At 43.6% G+C, this 19,706-nt stretch overlaps 1 protein-coding gene across 1 annotated transcript; it reads left to right on the top strand.

Moving 5' to 3' along the window:
- Positions 1 to 1,516: 1,516 nt before the first annotated feature.
- LOC104246250 (extra-large guanine nucleotide-binding protein 3-like) lies at positions 1,517 to 19,669 on the top strand. Its single transcript, XM_070171123.1, has 8 exons — positions 1,517 to 2,697; positions 2,803 to 2,940; positions 4,077 to 4,181; positions 4,295 to 4,480; positions 5,118 to 5,295; positions 5,924 to 6,168; positions 18,441 to 18,610; positions 18,703 to 19,669. The coding sequence occupies exons 1-8, from the start codon at positions 1,720 to 1,722 to the stop codon at positions 19,265 to 19,267; spliced, it is 2,565 nt and encodes an 854-aa protein (XP_070027224.1). The 5' UTR covers positions 1,517 to 1,719; the 3' UTR covers positions 19,268 to 19,669.
- Positions 19,670 to 19,706: the final 37 nt, after the last annotated feature.

The following is a 19,706-nucleotide window of genomic DNA, read 5'->3' as shown; positions in this document are numbered from 1 at the left end:
GTTGAAAATATTAATTGGGTGTGTTAACGAGAAACAGAGATAAAAGTAATCTTGAGAGAATGAGTTGATTTGGGGAAGAAGCAACCTAGTCTACAAGACTACAACATTTCATTTTCATGGACAAAGAGAGTATATACTGCAAATAATTCGTTCCTTTTTGGTAATTAGCAATTAGGTTAACGTTGCTATCAGAAAACACATCGACATGCACCATAACGAATGTTATTAGTTGTAGGAATAATATGTTAAGAAACACCCCATGTTACTTCTTTAACACTACGGAGAGTTTGATCCTCCCTTACTTCCCAAATTGTACAAAGTTTCAGGAAACATCAAATCCAGATAATTTTTTTATGAAAAATATTTAATTTGTGCTTGTTGTGTATATGGTATACCAATATATATATATATATATATATATATATACACACACGTATGTATGTATTAAAATTTCAACGTTTATGCATTAACTTTTATTTTCCAGATGAATACACTAGCATCATGTATCATTCGAAGAAAAAAAACATTACAAAAATGGGTTATTACGAGAGATTGTGACTAAGAGCCTGTTTGGATTGGCTTAAAAGCTGGTCAGCTTTTAAGTCATTTTTAAATGTTTGGAGTGTTTGGCAAAAAAGAAAACAACTTAAAAAAAGTTAAAAAAGGCTTAAAAAAAGTTAAAAGCCACAAGTTAGGATATCCTAACTTCTCCGTTTTTGGCTTAAAAGCCATCTTATTTTGACCAACGAAATTACTTACTTGTCCCTTATAACTTTTACTAATCCCAAAACTACCCTCGTCAAATAAATCCTAAAACATCCAACTACTCCCACTTTCTGTTCATCTTCTTTCCTCTTTTTCTCCTTCATCTTCGACGGTAAATTTGTTCTTCTCCTTCATCTTCGACACTTTTTGTTCTTCTTTCCCAAACTACTCCCAAACTTTCCGTGTTCTTCATCCTAAAACATCCAACTACTCCCAAACATGATTTAAGGCTTTACATTTTTAAAAAATATGGTAACAATTTTTTTGCAAGTTTTATGTTTGGTCATGATCAGCTTATAGAAATCGAGGTTTGACAGATTGTTACATAATAAGCAAGAGCAAGATGTAGGTTCTTGATTTGTTTTATGCGATATTTTGTCTTTTTAAGAGAAAAAAGTGCCTACCAACGCTTATTTACCAAACACTTCAATAATTTTTTTTAAGTTTCAGCACTTTTATCCAAATAGGCAACTGATTATTTATAAAATAAGTTCCAGCACTTAAAAGTTGCTTTTAAGCACTCGTGCTTAAAAGCCATTTTTTTAAGCCAATCCAAACGGGCTCTAATACTCGTTGACAAAAATTTAGTAAAAAGAATTTCGAGAGGGAGAAGGTAGTTACCAATTTGTAAAGGGAACAAAAAGAAACGGAGTTACCAAATTGCATCAGGCTTTACTCAGGAGTGACGCGCAGAGAGCATGTAGGCGGCTTTTAGTAATTTAATTTCCAATGCATTTAATTAAATTTTCAAAACGAACGCCCACCTGGCCACCGACCTTTGTTTCCTTTCCCAGTTGCATCCCTTTTCTCTCTGTCTGTCTTAATTGTGGAAAAGGTCAGTTTCAGTTACACAACCTAACCAATTTGGCAAGCAACCATGTCACCACTATTTCCATTTCACACTCTTCAAATTGCCCATTGAATCTTCTTCCTCTTTCTTCTACTGATTTCCACATGACTGAGCCGTTTGCTGGTTCCAATTCTGACGCTTGGCAAGACCTTCTCCGCCGAATGTTGCCGGCCGGAGCTCCCCTACCGGACGAAGAACAACTCGACTACTCTATTGCTATTGAGTATAAAGGTCCTCCGTTAGATTTTCCTGTTCCTGTAGTTGATCCACTTGCTTCTTCCCAAAGTACCCTCACGAAACTTCCCAAATTCCGTAAGGTACCGTCCGTTCATTCCAAATTCACTATGCACGTGAAGAAAAACAGTAGTGGAAGCGGAAGCGGAAGCGGAAGTTCGTCTTCGGCTTCAAGGCTGCGCATGAATTCCAGCTCGGAATCTGATAGTAAAATCCCAACGGATCAATCTCTTTCGGAGTTAAATAATAGCGGTGATGTTCCGGCTATTGATACTGATGAAACTGCAGAGAATGAATATGAAAATGATAATGATGATAAATATGATGACGTAGATAGAAATGAGTATAATTCGGCGTCCTCTGTTGATGTTGGTGATAAATCATTACCGGAAGGGGAAAAAAATGGAAAAAATGATAGGCTAGGGGTTAAGGCTAGGGTTCATGTCTGTAGTAGGTGTGGGAAGAATAACAGGTTAAGAGAGAGAGAATTTTGCATTGTATGTGGTGCTAGGTACTGTAGAAACTGTTTGCTTAAGGCTATGGGCTCAATGCCAGAGGGTAGGAAATGTGTGGGATGCATAGGAGAGCCTATAGATGAGGCTAACAGAGAAAAATTGGGTAAGTGTTCTCGTTTGCTGGCGAAAATCTGTAGTCCCTTGGAAGTTAAGCTGATAATGAAGGCAGAGAGTGAGTGCTTGGCGAACCAAATTCAACCCGAGCAGGTGTGGGTCAATGGGAGGCCATTGCGGGAGGAGGAATTAGTAGAGTTGCTTGGATGTGCAATTCCACCACAGAAGTTGAGACCTGGAAAGTATTGGTATGACAAGGATTCGGGGCTTTGGGGAAAGGTAACAGCAGTTTTTATTGTGCTTTTGTCAATTTGCATAGGTATTGTGTATATGATTTATTTGTGGAATTTTGTTAGTCATTGGATTTGACATGTTATCTTATAGGAGGGAGAGAAGCCAGACAGGATAATAAGCTCAAAACTGAATGTGGGTGGTAAGCTTCAGATTGATGCTAGTAAAGGAAATACGAAAGTGTTCATCAATGGCCGTGAGATTACAAAAGTTGAGCTCAGGGTTCTGAAGGTAAAATAAATTCAAATATTGGATTATTCAGAATATTCTGGTGCATGCACTCGCTCCATTTGAGCGTGCGATTAGATATTCAGTTCTATTTAATTGTATGTTGAGAAATGCTATCTGAAGTTAGTTCATTGCATATCAAATCATTTTATCATGGATGTCATATTTTTAGCTTTAGTCGATGTTCCGTGTTGATTAGAGATTCTGAAATGATTTGTTCCACAGATCTTCTTCTTGTTGTTTCTGTAGTTCATAGAGGTTTCTGAATAATTTAATTATTACTCCCTCCGGTCCAAAATAAGTGATTTTTTGGCCTTTTTTTTATGGTCCAAAATAAGTGATTTTTTCAGATTTCAAGGATGGGTTAATTATTTTTTTTCTATATTGCTCTTGGAGTAAATAGTGTTGGAGTATGTGTTAGGAGTGTTTATGTGAGATAGTAAAGGTTAATATGGTCAATTTTATTGCTAATTAATGTTAAAAGGTGAATTTCTTAATCTGTGTGAAAACATCCATAAAATCACTTATTTTGGATTGGAGGGAGTATCACTTATTTTCTGAGACATGGAAGCTTGACATATCATTATCAGAATCGGATTTTGCTGGTAGCTAGCTGTGATCATTCCGACGCGTGTAAGATTCTAATGGGTATGCACACGAGAATTATGTGCTTGGTTGAAGAGTGCTGTAGTTGAAGGAAGGTTTAGGACTGTCTCATGTAATGGGCTGCCACGAAACACAAGCAAGCCTGCAACTTCAAATGATGCAGTTCAAGTAGCATCTTTTCAATTGTTGCAGAAAGCGAGAGAGGCTGGGAGGGTGTGAACCCATTTTAGCCCTGACCCTCCCACTCATTGTATTAGCAAAGCTAGGCTGCATCTTTTTAAGGAGTTTCAATATCTTCCATCTTGAAGGATACCCTTAAGTAGATGATCTACTAATTAATTTTGCTCAAACATATATTTTAGTATAATAACGATTCTGAATGAGAGTGGCTTCGGCATGCTCAATACTGGATTCCTGTGTTCACATCGCATTCTGGAAATCAATGGAGATATAATTTCTAGAGATGATGGTGTCTTATAAGACTGGAACTAAAACTAGCTATCTGTGCTGAAAGTCTTTTCCTCTTTTCTCAGTTAGCCAAGGTTCAATGTCAACGAGGTACTCACTTTTGGGTATACGATGATGGATCCTATGAGGAAGAAGGTCAAAATAACATTAGAGGAAACATATGGGGAAAGGTTCTCTCGTAATCCTTTGAAGTAAAAGTTTCCACTTGAGGGACATTATGATCCTTTTCAAATTATTTATGTCTATATTTTAATTAATTACAGCTGTACTTTTTGTTAGGCAGGCATCTACTCGTTTCATTTGTTCATTGTTTTCATTGCCTGTTCCACGTGGAAATATTCACGGGCCAAAAGAAGATGCGACTGCTTTTTCAGGTAGGTCTATACCTGAGTATTTGGAGCAAGGTAGACTGCAGAAACTTTTGTTGTTTGGGCTGGAAGGATCTGGGACAAGCACCATTTTTAAGCAGGTCGGCATACAAAATCATATATCTTCTGTTATTTGGATAGGCTAGTGTAAATTTCTTGAATAAGAAGCTTGTCAGTTTTCTATGATGATCTTTAGGTGAGGGCCTTTCTCCATTACTCACAATATATCAAGTAGCCTTTTGAGAAGAAAGCTTAAACCTATGGATTCTCTGTTTTTTTCCTACTTTTTGAAGTGAAAATTAGTAACATTTCATCATATTACTAGTTAGTAATTGCATTTATCTTCATTCATGTTATTGAGTTTCAAAGACTAAAAGCTTGTTGAATGTACACACTGAAGTTGACTCTTTTCCTTTCAATATTCAAAGTTTCAAACAAAAAGTGCTAGCTTCCTTCTTGGTAAATTGCTCAGGTTGATTTTGTTTGAGTTTTCTTTTCGGCGATTCAAATTATCTTGGTGGATCTGTAGTATTAAGTAGGGAACATTGATTCCAGGGAAACACAGATCAAGCATGCTTGGTTAATGGTTTATATTAAGTTGCTTCTGTCATTTCCCCGCATGACTACCACGTCTGAACCTGGAAACTGCCTATTTGCTGCTGTTGCCAAACCTTGTAATCTTTATCTCATGATTAGCTCTTAATCAATTGTATTCCTTCACTTCTTTCAATACAACAGGTGAAGTTTATATCTAAAAGTAAATTCACAGTTGAAGAGGTACAGAATATCAAGCTTACCATTCAAAAAAACATCTATAGATACCTGAGTGTCTTACTCGAGGGGCGAGAGCACTTTGAGGAGGAGGTCCTGATGGATAAGAAAACTTGTGATTTGGAGATGGAAAATCTTTCACCAGGTATTCTAGACACTCCTTCCTGGTTGAACGTAAGCTGAATTGAGTTGCACCCATTCGGGTTGTAATCCTAATTTATTTTTGAGTTGATAAAAGTAAAGTCCTGCAAACGATAGCTAGTTTTAATAAGCAGGAAGCAATGTGTGAAAGCATTTAGTTAGAAATGACAACTAGAAGAAAGGCATAGATCCTCTCTCCCTTGCACCTGCTTGTACATGGGGAAAAGCATTTTCCTACAGGCTACAGGTGAATGCTGATAGCCAGAAAATTTAAGTTTGCTTTCTTTCTGATTTGACTATGTAATATATACACTGGGCAGAGTGGGTCTGAGGGCCTATTTCCATATTTTTTCATCCTTGTTATGTTCTTAAAGGATGGGATATGGCCTTTATTTAATGTCAAAGTTGGCTTGTCATATGTTGACCAGTGGAATCTATGTGGTGGTTTTTCACAATTCCAAAGGGCTATTTAAGTTAAGCATATTCCTAAGCCCTTGGCATTAAATGAATTGTCCTACTCGGCGCTCAACTGTGTTGTTTATAAGCACAAAGGAAATCCTCTCCTTAACAGATATATATCATGTGGGCAATATCTAAAATTTTATTGTGTGGATACTGTAAAATTAATTCAGTTGATGCCGGAACTGATGGGAGCAGGCGCTGCATCTACTCAGTCAATCAAAGAGTAAAACATTTTTCTGATTGGTTACTGGAAATCATAGCTATGGGAGATTTGGATACTTTCTTTCCTGCTGCTACACGTGAATATGCTCCAGTTGTAGACGAAATCTGGAAAGACCCTGCCATCCAGGAAACGTACAAGAGAAGGGATGAACTGCGTTTGCTTCCTGATACTGCTAAATATTTCCTGGACAAGGTATACCTTGTTTAATACTTTGTTTCCATAAAATGATATCTGCATTTACTGGATAGCAGTTGGTTTAGAGGTGGCAATTTTAGACATGGCACTTATAGTGGACATGAAATTAGGTGAAAAATATATGTTAAAATACATCTGTTCAAAATGTGCAAACACTGTTAAATTATCAGTAAGCATGTAATGAGAGTCACATTCAAGTTTATGATTGAAGATGATGTAAATGAGTCATTTGGTATGATGAAGGAAATTCATGAGTAAATACTTCATTTATAAGTGGTGAGGTATTAATACATCTAGTTTCAAATTTCTAAGATTATTGAATAGAAGTATCTTTTGCTTAAATTACGAAATCAATATTTGACATCTAGTTGGTAGCTACACAATTTATTTGGATTGATGTTTCTATTACTTGATTTTATCATGAAGAGAACAACAACAACAACAACAACTACCCAGTAAAATCCCACAAAGTGGGGTCTGGGGAGGGTAATGTGTACGCAGACCTTACCCCTACCCGATAGAGCAGAGAGGCTGTTTCCGATAGACCCTCGGCTCAGAAAGACAGAAATAAAAAAACAAGAAAAGATAATTCATTAGTAACTCCAGTAGAAACCGTAATAGTAACATAAGCATAACAACCAAAAGATAAATGACATGCAATAACAGTAACCAGTATCTAAGGCCCGGGGCTAAGATAAACAACAAGGAGAGTGTGGACCCAACATAAACTGCAAGCCATCTAAGATCAACCCTAATCCAACCCCGCCTCACCCCGGGTATGAAGTAAGGAAAGCTCTACTATACAACCCTAATGCTTGACCGCCAGACCTTCCCATCAAGGGTCATGTCCTCGTAAATCTACAGTCGTACTATGTCCTGCCTGATCACCTTTCCCCAATACTTCTTAGGCCACCCTCTGCCTCTTCTCGTACCCACCATGGCCAACCGCTCACAACTCCTCACCGGAGCATCAAGGCTTCTCCTCCGCACGTGCCCGAAGCATCTGAGCCTCGCTTCCCGCATCTCGTCATCCACAGGGGCCATACCTACCTTCTTCCGAATATCTTCCTTCCTAATCTTGTCTATCCTAGTGTGCCCGCACATCCACCTCAGCATCCGCATCTCTGCTACCTTCATCCTCTAAATATGGGAGTTCTTAACCGGCTAACACTCTGCCCCATACAACATGGCCGGTCTAACCACAACTCTATAAAACTTACCTTTAAGTATCGGTGGCACTTTCTTGTCACACAAGACTCCAGATGCAAGCCTCCATTTCATCCAGCCCGCCCCTATACGGTGAGTGACGTCCTCGTCGATCTCTCCGTCCCCGAATCACCGACCCAAGATACTTGAAGCTATCTCTCTTGGGGATGACCTGTGATCCAAGCCTTACGTCCCTGCCTACTTCCCTCGACTCAGCGCTAAACTTGCACTCCAGGTACTCTGTCTTAGACCTACTCAATTTGAAACCCTTAGACTCGAGGGTCTGTCACCAAACCTCCAACCTCTCGTTAACACCGACCCTCGTCTCATCAATTAGAACTATGTCACCAAACCTCCAACCTCTCGAGGGTCTGTCAATTTGAAACCCTTAGACTCGAGGGTCTGTCACCAAACCTCCATCCTCTCGTTAACACCGACCCTCGTCTCATCAATTAGAACTATGTCATCAGCAAATAACATACACCATGGCACATCCCCTTGAATATGGTATGTCAGTGCATCCATCACCAAGGCAAATAAGAACGGGCTAAGCGCAGAGCCTTGGTGTAATCCCATAACAACTGGGAAATGCTCTGAGTCGCCTCCCACAGTCCTAACCTTAGTCTTAGCTCCATCATACATGTCCTTGATCGCTCTTATGTAGGCTACCGGCACGCCCTTTGCCTCAAGACATCTCCAGAGCACCTCTCTAGGGATCTTGTCATACGCTTTCTCCAAGTCAATAAACACCATGTGCAGATCCTTCTTCTTATCCCTGTACTGTTCCACCAACCTCCTAATAAGGTGGATAGCTTCCGTAGTGGAGCGACCCAGCATGGACCCAAACTGGTTATCGGATATAGACGTCGTCTTCCTCACCCTCACCTCCACCACCCTCTCCCAGTCTTTCATGGTATGACGTAGTAACTTGATATCCCTATAATTGTTACAACACTGGATATCACCTTTGTTCTTGTACAATGGTACCACTGTACTCGACCTCCACTCCTCCGGCATCCTCTTCGTCCTAAAAATTACATTGAACAACCTAGTCAGCCAATTCAATCCTGCTCTACCCACACAATTCCAAAACTCAATCGGAATTTCGTCTGGCCCGGTCGTCCTACCCCTACTCATCTTACGCAAAGCCCCCACGACCTCCTCCACCTTAATGCGCCTGCAATACCTAAAATCTCGGAGACTCTCCGAATGGCCCAAATCCCCTAGCGCTATATCCCAGTCCCCCTCCTCGTTTAGAAGACCATAGAAGTACGTGTGCCATCTCGGGACTCTCCCATCAATACTCTACCATCCTCGTCTTTGATGCACCTTACTTGGTCCAGATCCCGGGCCTTCCTCTCCCTCACTTTAGCCAGCCGAAACAACTTCCTGTCCTCGCCTTTCTCCCCCAATTCCTCGTATAGACGAGCAAACGCTGCATTCTTAGCCTCCGTGACCGCCAGCTTTGCCTCCTTCCTTGCCACCTTCTCCCTCTCACTATTCGTTCTCCTCTCCTCCTCGCTTGTGCTCCCTGCCAACTTCGCGTACGCTGCCTTCTTCGCCTCCACTTTACCTTGGGCTACGTCATTCCACCACCAGTCGCCTTGATGCCTGCCAGAAAAACCCTTCGATACCCCTAGCACCTCTCTCGCCGTCTCCCTCATGTAGTTCGCCGTCGTTGACCACATAGTGCTCGCGTCTCCACTACTCCTCCAAGCTCCCATAACGGATAACCTCCCTTCCAACTCCTGGGCTTTATCCTTGGTTAAAGCTTCCCAGCCAATCCTCGATCGGTCACGGGCATAACTTTTCTTCCTCTTCATCATAATGCCGATGTCCATCACTAAGAGCCTATGCTGAGTCGCGAGGGTCTCTCCCGGGATAACCTTGCAATCCTTGCATAACCCTTTATCACACCTCTGAGGAGAAGGTAATCAATCTGAGTCTTTTCTGCCGAACTTTGGAATGTAACCAGATGCTCCTCTCTCTTCGGAAAAGTCGAGCTCGCAATCACCAGCTCGAAAGCCTTAGCGAAATCTAACAGCGAAGTACCTCCTCCGTTCCTATCCCCAAGGCCAAAGCCACCATGCACCTCGCCATAGCTACCAGCAGCCGACCCAATATGGCCATTAAAATCACCTCCAATAAATAACCTTTCAGTAGTTGGAATACTACGCACAATCTCGTCCAAACCCTCCCAAAAGCGCCTCTTAACCTCCTCATCCAAGCCTGCTTGCGGCGCGTAAGCGCTAACGACATTGAGGGTGCACCCACTAATCACCAACTTAATAAACATTAGCCTATCATTCACTCGCCTAACCTCAACCACAGACTCTCTAAAATCCCTATCCACCAAGATACCCACTCCATTCTTACCCCTCACAACTCCAGAGTACCACAACTTATACCCGTCCGCATTCCTCGCCTTCGACCCTGCCCACCTAGTCTCCTGGACACAAGCTATATTAACCTTCTTCGCCAACTCGATAGACTTACCCGTCAGCGTGCCTATGTTCCACGACCCGATCCTCAATCTATAAGCTCCCTCTTTCCCCTTACCCTCCTTGCCTCCCGTCCCATCCACTGACCCCCTCCCCACCCCCGGCACCGACATGACCTTACTCTACCATCCCAGACCACAACCACTATACCTACGACAAACTCCGGAAAATACTAACACAGACCCAAACTAGAAAATAACAGGTAGCAACTACAAATACTCTAATAATATGCTTAAAGTGATGCTAACTAAATAGCCACAATTTAACTAACATAAAGAAAGAGAAGGAAAGGGGAGGTACCAACTACCGATGGAAAGAACCTGGAAATATGACTTTATGCACCCGAGGTCACAGAAATTTGTCGGGCGTCCTTCTATCTCCTGCCAACCTTTGCACACACTAGCCGGTGATGCTCCGCTCTACTCGCCCGTACGCCTCGCGCTCGCCTGGGCAGCCGCAACTAGTTCCCCGAAAAATCACACACAACCACCACGAAACCATCAGGGAGGGGGGCTGTCAACCTGTCGCAGGGGTGGACCTGGACAGACTCGAAAAGGGAGGGACAACAAGGGGGGTCGCCGGCCAGAGGTCGCCGGAAGGCTGCTAGGGTTTTGGAACTGAAATTTGGGCTCAAGAAGGGTTGGGGGAAACGATCAGCAGGGAAAGAGAGGAAATTGAAAATGCATGGTTTTGACTATAAATAGCATCAGGAGCTTACCTTGTATATTGAATTTATTATTTACTTGCCAAAGTCTTTTTTGACAATTACTATTTATAAAGTAAAACAAGTTAGGGTGACTTTTCACTAGAGGGTCCAGATGTTACCACTTAATAATAAGGTCAACATTAGCTGTCATTATAGAGTAATTGAGTTAACAGTTCATGTCAAGGTTATGGTTTTCACTGCGCACTTGATGTTACGCGGCACCTTCCTGAGATTCCTTGGAAGGGCGACGTAAGGCTAAGCAACTGATGTCAGTGCAGTTGCTGTCCGCCAACTGAGGTCCCCTCCGTACGCTAGACTAGATTGTCAGTGCCGTACGGGAAAACCAATGTCAAGAGAAATTGAGAGAACAGGAATGAGAATTGAGAATGAAAGAAAGCTTGATTGCATTAATGAAAGCTATTACAGAAAGGAAATGCGGTGTCGAGGGGAGAGACACCAGTACAGAGAATTGTTTGCTTGCTAGAAAGTTTGATTGTTTGGTCCCCCTTAATAATGCTTAAAAAAAATAATCCAAAGCTACAAGACTAGACTTGATTAAGCTAGAGAAACATAATGGAAGTACATGGAATAAAACTACTCTATATTTACAATGAAAAAGACTTAGTTTGCTATAAGGCAGAAAACAGGTCCGTTGTCGGTAGCATAGTCTTTGGCATCAGGGTCTGCGCGTGCGGCGTTGTCTGCGCGCGCGGCGCTGTTGGCATCTGCCTGCGGTTGGGCGCTGGCGAGGGATATCGGTGGGGCGACAGAGGCACATGCGCGCTTGTCACTTGGCGCGGCCAAGACCACGGGGCCGTCCGTGGCGCTAGGCATTGGAAGGCTTGCTAGGACGCCACGGGGCGCGCCCAAGGGGTCATGGGGCACGACTGGAAAGCCGCCCATGACATTCTCCCCCACCTGAGTTGGCGACGTCCTCGGCGCCTTACTTGCAAGATAATCTTCAATTAGGCTCTTGTAGGCTTTGAGGTTTGTTCCCCTCTCCCAAGTGTTCTCCTCTGTATCACAGCCCTGCCATTTCACCAAGAACTCCTGGTGATCTTTCCTTGAGGCATGAATCACTCTATCATCAAGGATAGCTTCAACACGCCTTTTCCCGGTTGAATTGGGCCCTCGAATACTGGGTATTGTGAGCTGGCTCCTTGAAGGATCCTCTGTATCTTCCCGAAAAGGTTTCAGGAGGCTGACATGAAAAACAGGATGAATTTTCCACCAAGCTGGGGTATCCACCCGGTATGCAACTTTCCCAATACGCCTTTCAATGGACAAGGGTCCGATATATTTTTGCAATAAGCGAGGGTCATGGACCCCTGCAAATAAGTAACGCTTTGGAATTTTGACCATCACTTTGTCTCCTACTTGGTATTCAACAAAGCGACGATTCTGATCAGCATGCCTCTTCATCCGCTTTTGAGCCTTGACAAGATAGCTCCGCACTATCTCCAAATTTTGCTTCCACTCTTTAGAGAAGCTAGCAGCTCGAGGAGATTTAGACATATTTGGTGCATTGACGGTGTGTGGGAGTAGCGGTTGCTGTCCGGTAACAATTTCAAAAGCGCTTTTGTTTGTACTAGAGCTCTTTTGTGAATTGAAACACAGTTGAGCAGCATCCAGAAGCTTCACCCAATTCTTCTGCGATCCGGTTACAAAATGACGCAAATATTCCTCCAACATACCATTGAACCGCTCCGTCTGGCCATCAGATTGCGGATGAAAACTTGAGCTGTGATTCAGCTTCGACCCAAGACACTTAAAGAGTTGGGTCCAAAAGTTGCTAGTGAAGCGTGAGTCACGATCACTAACAATATCTTTGGGTAGGCCCCAATATTTGACGACATGAGAGAAGAAGAGTCGAGCTGTATCTTCTGCTGATATATATTGTGGGGCAGCAATAAAGGTAGCATATTTGGAAAACCGATCTACCACAACCAAGATAGTTGTTAGATCTCCGACCTTGGGCAATCCGGTGATGAAATCCAGGGAAACACTTTCCCAAGGTCTCTTTGGGACAGCTAGTGGTTCCAAAAGTCCCGCCTGTGTTAAGCGGTCTGACTTGTCCTTCTGGCATACTAGACAAGTCTTCACATACTGAGCAACGTCATCGGCCATTTGAGGCCAATAATATGCACGGCGAAGTAACGCCATGGTGCGTTCTTCACCGGGATGGCCGGCCCACAGAGTATCATGACATTCCGCCAGAAGAGTCCTTCGTAGATCTCCTCCTTTAGGAACATAAAGTCGGTTCCCTTTCACTTTCGGAAAACCATCTTCCATGTAGAACTGGCGAGTCTTGCCTTGTCCCACCAAATCAACCAAATACTGTGCAGCAGGGTCTTTGATGAGTAGATCTTGTATCTGGTCCTTGATGGAGGTGGCTACTTCGCTCCCCCTTAGGGTGGCGAGTAAGCACACCGATGCTAGATCAGCTCTCCGACTGAGCGCATCAGCAACATGATTAGTCTTCCCACTTCGGTACTCCAGGTTGAAGTGGAATTCAGCTAGGAGTTCTTGCCACCTGGCCTGTCGACCATTCAACTTCGGCTGGGTCATGAAATGGCTAACAACTGTGTTGTCTGTCTTGACTACGAACGGGGTTCCCAGCAGATAGTGCCTCCAGAGGCGCAAGCAGTGGACGACAGCCAATAATTCTTTCTCGTGGGCGGCATAGCGCCGCTCTGCATCTTTTAGCTTCCGGCTCTCGTACGCTACAGGATGCCCTTCTTGTAGCAAGACGCCACCGAGGGCATAGTCAGATGCATCTGTTTGTACTTCGAATGGTTTGGCCAGATCAGGAAGGGCCAAGACGGGGCTACTAGACATAGCCACTTTCAATGCGTTGAAGGCCTCCGCTCGCTTGGGTCCCCATTCCCAAGGCGTGACCTTCTTGAGGAGTTCTGTCAATGGTACTGCAATGAGGGAGTAGTTTTTCACGAATCGCCGATAGAAATTGCATAGACCAAGGAACGCCCTCAAGGCGTGGATATCCTTAGGTGGCGGCCAATCTGTGATTGCCTGAATCTTCTGCTGGTCCATCTTGATCCGCCCTTCCCCAATGACATGTCCGAGGAAGTCAATTTGCTTTTGAGCAAAGGAGCACTTAGATAGCTTCGCATATAATTCATGCTCCCGCAATTGAGCTAGGACCTTCCGCAAGTGCATCAGGTATTCCTCCAATGTTTGGCTATATACCACAATGTCATCCAAGTAGACCACCACGAATTCATCAATGTACTCTCGGAAGACTTGGTTCATCAAAGTGCAAAATGTAGCTGGGGCGTTAGTCAAGCCGAATGGCATAACCAGGAAATCGTACGACCCATATCTTGTCACACAGGTCGTCTTGTGCTCATCACCCTCTGCAATCCGAACTTGCCAATAACCTGTCTTTAGGTCTATTTTGGTGAACACCGTCGCACCACCCAGTCTATCGAACAAGTCTGCCATTAACGGAATAGGGTACTTGTTCTTCACAGTAATTTTGTTTAGAGCCCGATAGTCCACACAGAGTCGTAGACTACCATCATGTTTCTTTTGGAATAGCACAGGGGACCCGTATGGGGATTTGGAGGGCACGATAATCCCTGTGTCTAGCATTTCCGTCAATTGTCTCCGAAGCTCGGTGAGTTCGGGTTGTGACATTCTGTAAGGCGCCCGGGCAGGTGGCTTCGCGCCCGGCACCAGCTCAATTTCATGATCCACAGTGCGCCTAGGCGGTAGTCGCTTTGGCATGTCTTGTGGCATGACATCTTCAAACTCTAGTAGTAGCTCCTTCACGGGTTCAGGAATGGGACCCGAGGAGCATTCTACATCTTCGATGCAGAGGGTTGCCAGGAACGTGGGTTCATTTCTTTTGACCCCCTTCTTCAACTGCAAGGCCGAGATGTTTTCAACGGCCATCTTCATAGGCATGCACGGGATAATGCAGGGCTTGGTCCCGTTTGCTCCCATCATCAGTAACATGTCAGCATACGGTACATGCATGGTGTTGGTTTGCCTTAGGAATTCCAATCCAACTATCAACTCGAAGTCATCTATGATCACCACGCGCAGGTTGAATTTTCCTTCGTAAGGGCCAAGCTTCATCGGTACTTCTTTGGCTATTCCACCCACTGGCTGGGGAGGTGAGTTGATAGCTTTGCCACGGCCTCTACCTTTCCCTACAACTAGACCAAGGCGCTCCACCTGAGTCGAGGCTAAGTAGTTGTGGGTAGCACCGGTGTCTACCATGGCCCGAATGGGCTTGCCATTCACCTTCATCTCAACGAACATTAAGGTCCTCTCGTGTTTAAGAGGAGTCTCATCATCTGCCTTCTTTTTCCCTTTCTTGGTGACTGGACATGGGTCCTTCTTCTTACGGATACCAGCACTAGTCTCTGCTAATGCCTCAGAAATGGAGCCAACAATTGCATTGAAAGCACCTACTGGTTCAGTCTGATCCGCATCGTCTGAATCGTCATCCGTCCCATCATCAAAAGTCTGATGGGCGTTCATCTGTGCATGTGGGCACTCATTGTTCCAATGTGGTCCGCCGCAATGACGGCATCCTGAAGGAGGCTTCCTCCCCCGATCATTGTTGTTAGACGCAACACTGTTGCTGCCTGTGGAGGGAGCCTTAGGTTTGGTTGAGCTCCGATCTCCCCCACTTCTGCTAGGGCCACCATTGCTAGACTGGCCCCCTTTGAATCCCGCTCGGGCAGGCGGTTGAGGCCTATCCTTCCGAGCTTCCATTTGATAGTCCCCAAGGCATTCAGCTGCTTGGATCGCCTTGGGCAGGGTATCTACCCGTTGTCTTTGTAGCTCTATACAGGCATAAGGTTTTAGCCCTTCTAGGAAAGTGAAGAGCTTGTCTTTGTCCCCCATGTCGCGTATGCTTAGCATGAGCGCGGAGAATTCCCGCACGTAGTCCCGCACAGATTTGGTCTGACGGAGCTCCCGTAGCTTTCTCCTTGAATTGTATTCAACATTTTCGGGGAAGAATTGTAGGCGGATGGCTGCCTTCAGTTCTGCCCATGTTTCGAGAGCATCTTCACCGGCCTTGATGGCTTCGTATTTCACCCGCCACCAGAGTTTAGCATCACCCTGAAGATACATGGCAGCAGTTGCTACCTTCTTAGCTTCTTCTAGGCCCCCAACAACATCGAAATATTGTTCGACATCAAAGATGAAGTTCTCCACTTCCTTGGCATTCCTAGCTCCACTGTATGGCTTTGGCTCAGGAATTTTCAGTTTTTGTGTCGCGGAAGTGGGGTTTGCAGCGCCCCCGATCTGGTTTCCACCGCCTCGCAGTAGGCCCTGTAAAGCAGCATTGACAACATTGAGCTTGTCTGTCAAGTCGTCACCCTATCTGCCTCTTGTGCCCTGTAAGCTAAATCCTCGGCACGCTCCTGTTGGAGTCCCTCGAATTTGCCAAAAATTTCGGCTGCCTCTGTGGCTGCCGTTTGCCGATCTCCCTCGGAGTCACGACTGATGTTTTCTATGTCAACTTCGGCCTGGAGCACCCTGCGGTCCAGGTCATCCAACCTTTGCCCTAGGCTGGTTCTTAGTTCAGGCACCGTATCCATGATGGGCAGTAATCCGTCAACCGTCTGTTCAAGGGCCGCAATGCGGTCCCCATGATTCACCATGGTCAGAAATGGTGGTAATGGCAATGCGTTCCCTCGTCCGATGTCGAGCCTAGGCTCTGATACCAACTGTTACGCGGCGCCTTCCTGAGATTCCTTGGAAGGGCGACGTAAGGCTAAGCAACTGATGTCAGTGCAGTTGCTGTCCGCCAACTGAGGTCCCCTCCGTACGCTAGACTAGATTGTCAGTGCCGTACGGGAAAACCAATGTCAAGAGAAATTGAGAGAACAGGAATGAGAATTGAGAATGAAAGAAAGCTTGATTGCATTAATGAAAGCTATTACAGAAAGGAAACGCGGTGTCGAGGGGGAGAGACACCAGTACAGAGAATTGTTTGCTTGCTAGAAAGTTTGATTGCTTGATCCCCCCTAATAATGCTTAAAAAAAATAATCCAAAGCTACAAGACTAGACTTGATTAAGCTAGAGAAACATAATGGAAGTACATGGAATAAAACTACTCTATATTTACAATGAAAAAGACTTAGTTTGCTATAAGGCAGAAAACAGGTCCGTTGTCGGTAGCATAGTCTTTGGCATCAAGGTCTGCGCGTGCGGCGTTGTCTGCGCGCGCGGCGCTGTTGGCATCTGCCTGCGGTTGGGCGCTGGCGAGGGATATCGGTGGGGCGACAGAGGCACATGCGCGCTTGTCACTTGGCGCGGCCAAGACCACGGGGCCGTCCGTGGCGCTAGGCATTGGAAGGCTTGCTAGGACGCCACGGGGCGCGCCCAAGGGGTCATGGGGCACGACTGGAAAGCCGCCCATGACATTGATTATGATGTTACAAGATCATGGCACAATTTGACCCATTGCACTGAGGTCTTATAGCCTCTATCATGTTAAATGGGAACTTACAGAACTTGCCTCTTGATTGATTTGATGCATGCTTAATTATCAGTAATCGGATTGATTTAGCAAGAATAGTTAGCTACAGCCTTGAACAGAAAGCTTATATTTATAACTACTAGATCTAGCGACTAATCTTGGGCATTATGACCATATTTTTCTTTTACTTTATACTGTTTTTTTCTGTTTTTTGATGGTATATTTGATGCTCATCATAGGTTACCTCCATGGAGCCTTTAGTATGACATGTCTTAGATGTTGTAGGCCTATACTAGAAAATTTGTTTTCCAAGCTTCTCTATTTTATCATATAGATTTCTTCAAGCATGCCTAAATAACCTTGATTACCGTCAAATATAATGTGCTAAAGCACTCCATTTTCTAAAAAAAATAGGGTTCAAATAAAATGACCCCTCTATTACATACTAAAGATTATTTCTTGTTGGATATTTTCAAGGAAAAAGAAGAAACAAAATCTAAAGAGTGTCAGGGCGTTTTTGTCGTTTTTATTTTAATCCATGTACTACTAATACCCATATTTTTTTCCACATTCTACTCCGCATAAAATAATGCTTATATTCCCGCGTAACTTATGCAGAAAAAAAGAAAAAAAAACAGCCAAAATGTATGTAATTGTACGGAATTAGTGTGGTGATTATCTTTTATTCCACCAACCAAACAGGCTCTTAAGTTATTGTCATTAGTGAAAAAGTTTAAATACTTCTACAACAACTAGGCAAACAGCAATCTCAAGTCTGTTTTTCTTGAATACTGCCACATCTTTGCTGAAGTGTTGTAGCTTGGAAATTAAATAGAGTCCATGCAATATGTGATATTGCAGAAGCACGGTAAACTAATTCTTGAAAGAGAATGCAGCTTTTAAATTGGATTGACGAATTAATAGATATAGCCTATTGGGATCATGCCTCTCTATCTGCATTAGGTAGGGGTAAGGTCTGCGTACAGACTACCCTCCCCAGACCCCACATATTGGATCAAACTGGGTTTGTTGTTGTTGTTGTTGTTGTAACCTATTGGGATCATACTGGGTTTGTTGTTGTTGTTGTTGTGTAAGCATAAACACTGAATTGCAGTGATAACGGGCTAAACAACTTTGAGTCATCGTCAACCTACAAGTCTACAAAGGCTACTTATATTTGAAATGGTTGTCAAAGTACATTTCTTCAGAGATTGTCTTTCAATCTAGTGTGCTCCCTACTTTACACTATCTCAAATTCAATGATATTGATACTTTAAGGGGTTCTGCAATTGCTTGCTAGATGTTGCTAACCTTTTAGATTCATCTTTGATAATGCTTATCTGGAAGCCTTTAGCTTGCATCTGCCAGTCAATGTGATCTTACTTTTGCCAGGCCATCGAGATATCTAGTAATGAGTACGAACCTTCAGAAAATGACATTTTATATGCTGAAGGGGTGGCTCCTTGCAATGGACTTGCTTCTCTTGAATTCTCATTCGATGATCACAGCCCTATGTCTGAGATCTATGACGAGGACTTAGAAAGCGAACCTCCTTGGACCAAGTAACTCTTTTTGCATAGCTAATATTAGTTTGATAAAGTGAACCTATTGCCCCTTAGTGACCACCCGCTTTCTTCTGTTTGTCTTCCTTCAGGTATCAATTGATCCGTATCAGTTCCAAGGGAGTCCATGATAGTGGCAAATGGCTTGAAATGTTTGAAGATGTCAAAGTGGTAGTCTTTTGTGTGGCCTTGAGTGACTATGACCTGGCATGGACCCAAGGTGATGGTACCTCAGAAAATAAAATGTTGGCAAGCAGAGATGTATTTGAGAGTTTAGTTAGACATACTAGTTTTGAGGAAGCCTCTTTTGTGCTCCTCCTAAATAAATATGATATCTTTGAAAACAAAATCAACCAAGTTCCTTTGACAGTCTGTGATTGGTTTCATGACTTTAGACCTTTGAGACAGAGACAAAACAATCAAGCCTTGGCAAATCAAGCATATTATTATGTTGCTGTTAAGTTCAAGCAGCTCTATGCTTCAATCACTGGCAAAAAACTATTTGTTTGGCCGACTAGGGCTCTTCAAAGTACATCTGTTGATGAAGCATTTAGGTATGTACGAGAAGTAGTAATGTGGAACGAAGAGAAGGAAAAGATGTATTGCATCGCTGAGGACGATTCATTCTCCAGTACGGAAACTGATTTTACTCCTTGAATGCAGCCAGCTAGAATTATTTTGCTCTGTGTGTAGGCGGAGTGAGATATCAGCTCCCAACTTGGTGTGCAAAAGCTCCGTTAAGTAGTGGAGGACACAAGGACTTTTAGAGGTGTTCCTGTCTTGTAGATCTGCAGCCCTTGTGTCTTTTTAGTGGCTAAACACCATCATTCACAAATTACTTATTGGAAGTGAGAATAGCATTTGTTTAACGATTGAGACATTCATTGATTTCATGGCTGAAAAGATCTGGCAGACTCAATGAGGCAGTTTGTAACTGAAATGAATGATGTTTTGATCTTATAGCTTGTAAAAATGTAGAGCAGGCGTTGGACTCTCTTTTATTGTAAATGTCAGAGCTATTTGAGTTCTAATGAAGAGTGCCTATCTCCCATTTGTGTTGCTCTGTCTTCATGCTTGCTGCAGCTCTGTGCCGGGT

The sequence above is a fragment of the Nicotiana sylvestris genome, chromosome 3, assembly GCF_000393655.2.
Source record: "Nicotiana sylvestris chromosome 3, ASM39365v2, whole genome shotgun sequence".
In the NCBI taxonomy this organism is placed as follows: domain Eukaryota; kingdom Viridiplantae; phylum Streptophyta; class Magnoliopsida; order Solanales; family Solanaceae; genus Nicotiana; species Nicotiana sylvestris.
Note: the sequence above shows the minus strand (reverse complement) of the source record. Positions and strands in the feature narration are given on the sequence as shown.

Excerpts from the sequence above, each read along its gene's own strand:
- LOC104246250 (XM_070171123.1), top strand. The coding sequence starts at position 1,720 with ATGACTGAGCCGTTTGCTGGTTCCAATTCTGACGCTTGGCAAGACCTT. Across the intron at positions 4,182-4,294 it reads GAGGAAACATATGGGGAAAG|GCATCTACTCGTTTCATTTG; the intron begins GTTCTCTCGTAA and ends TTTGTTAGGCAG. Across the intron at positions 4,481-5,117 it reads CAAGCACCATTTTTAAGCAG|GTGAAGTTTATATCTAAAAG; the intron begins GTCGGCATACAA and ends TCAATACAACAG.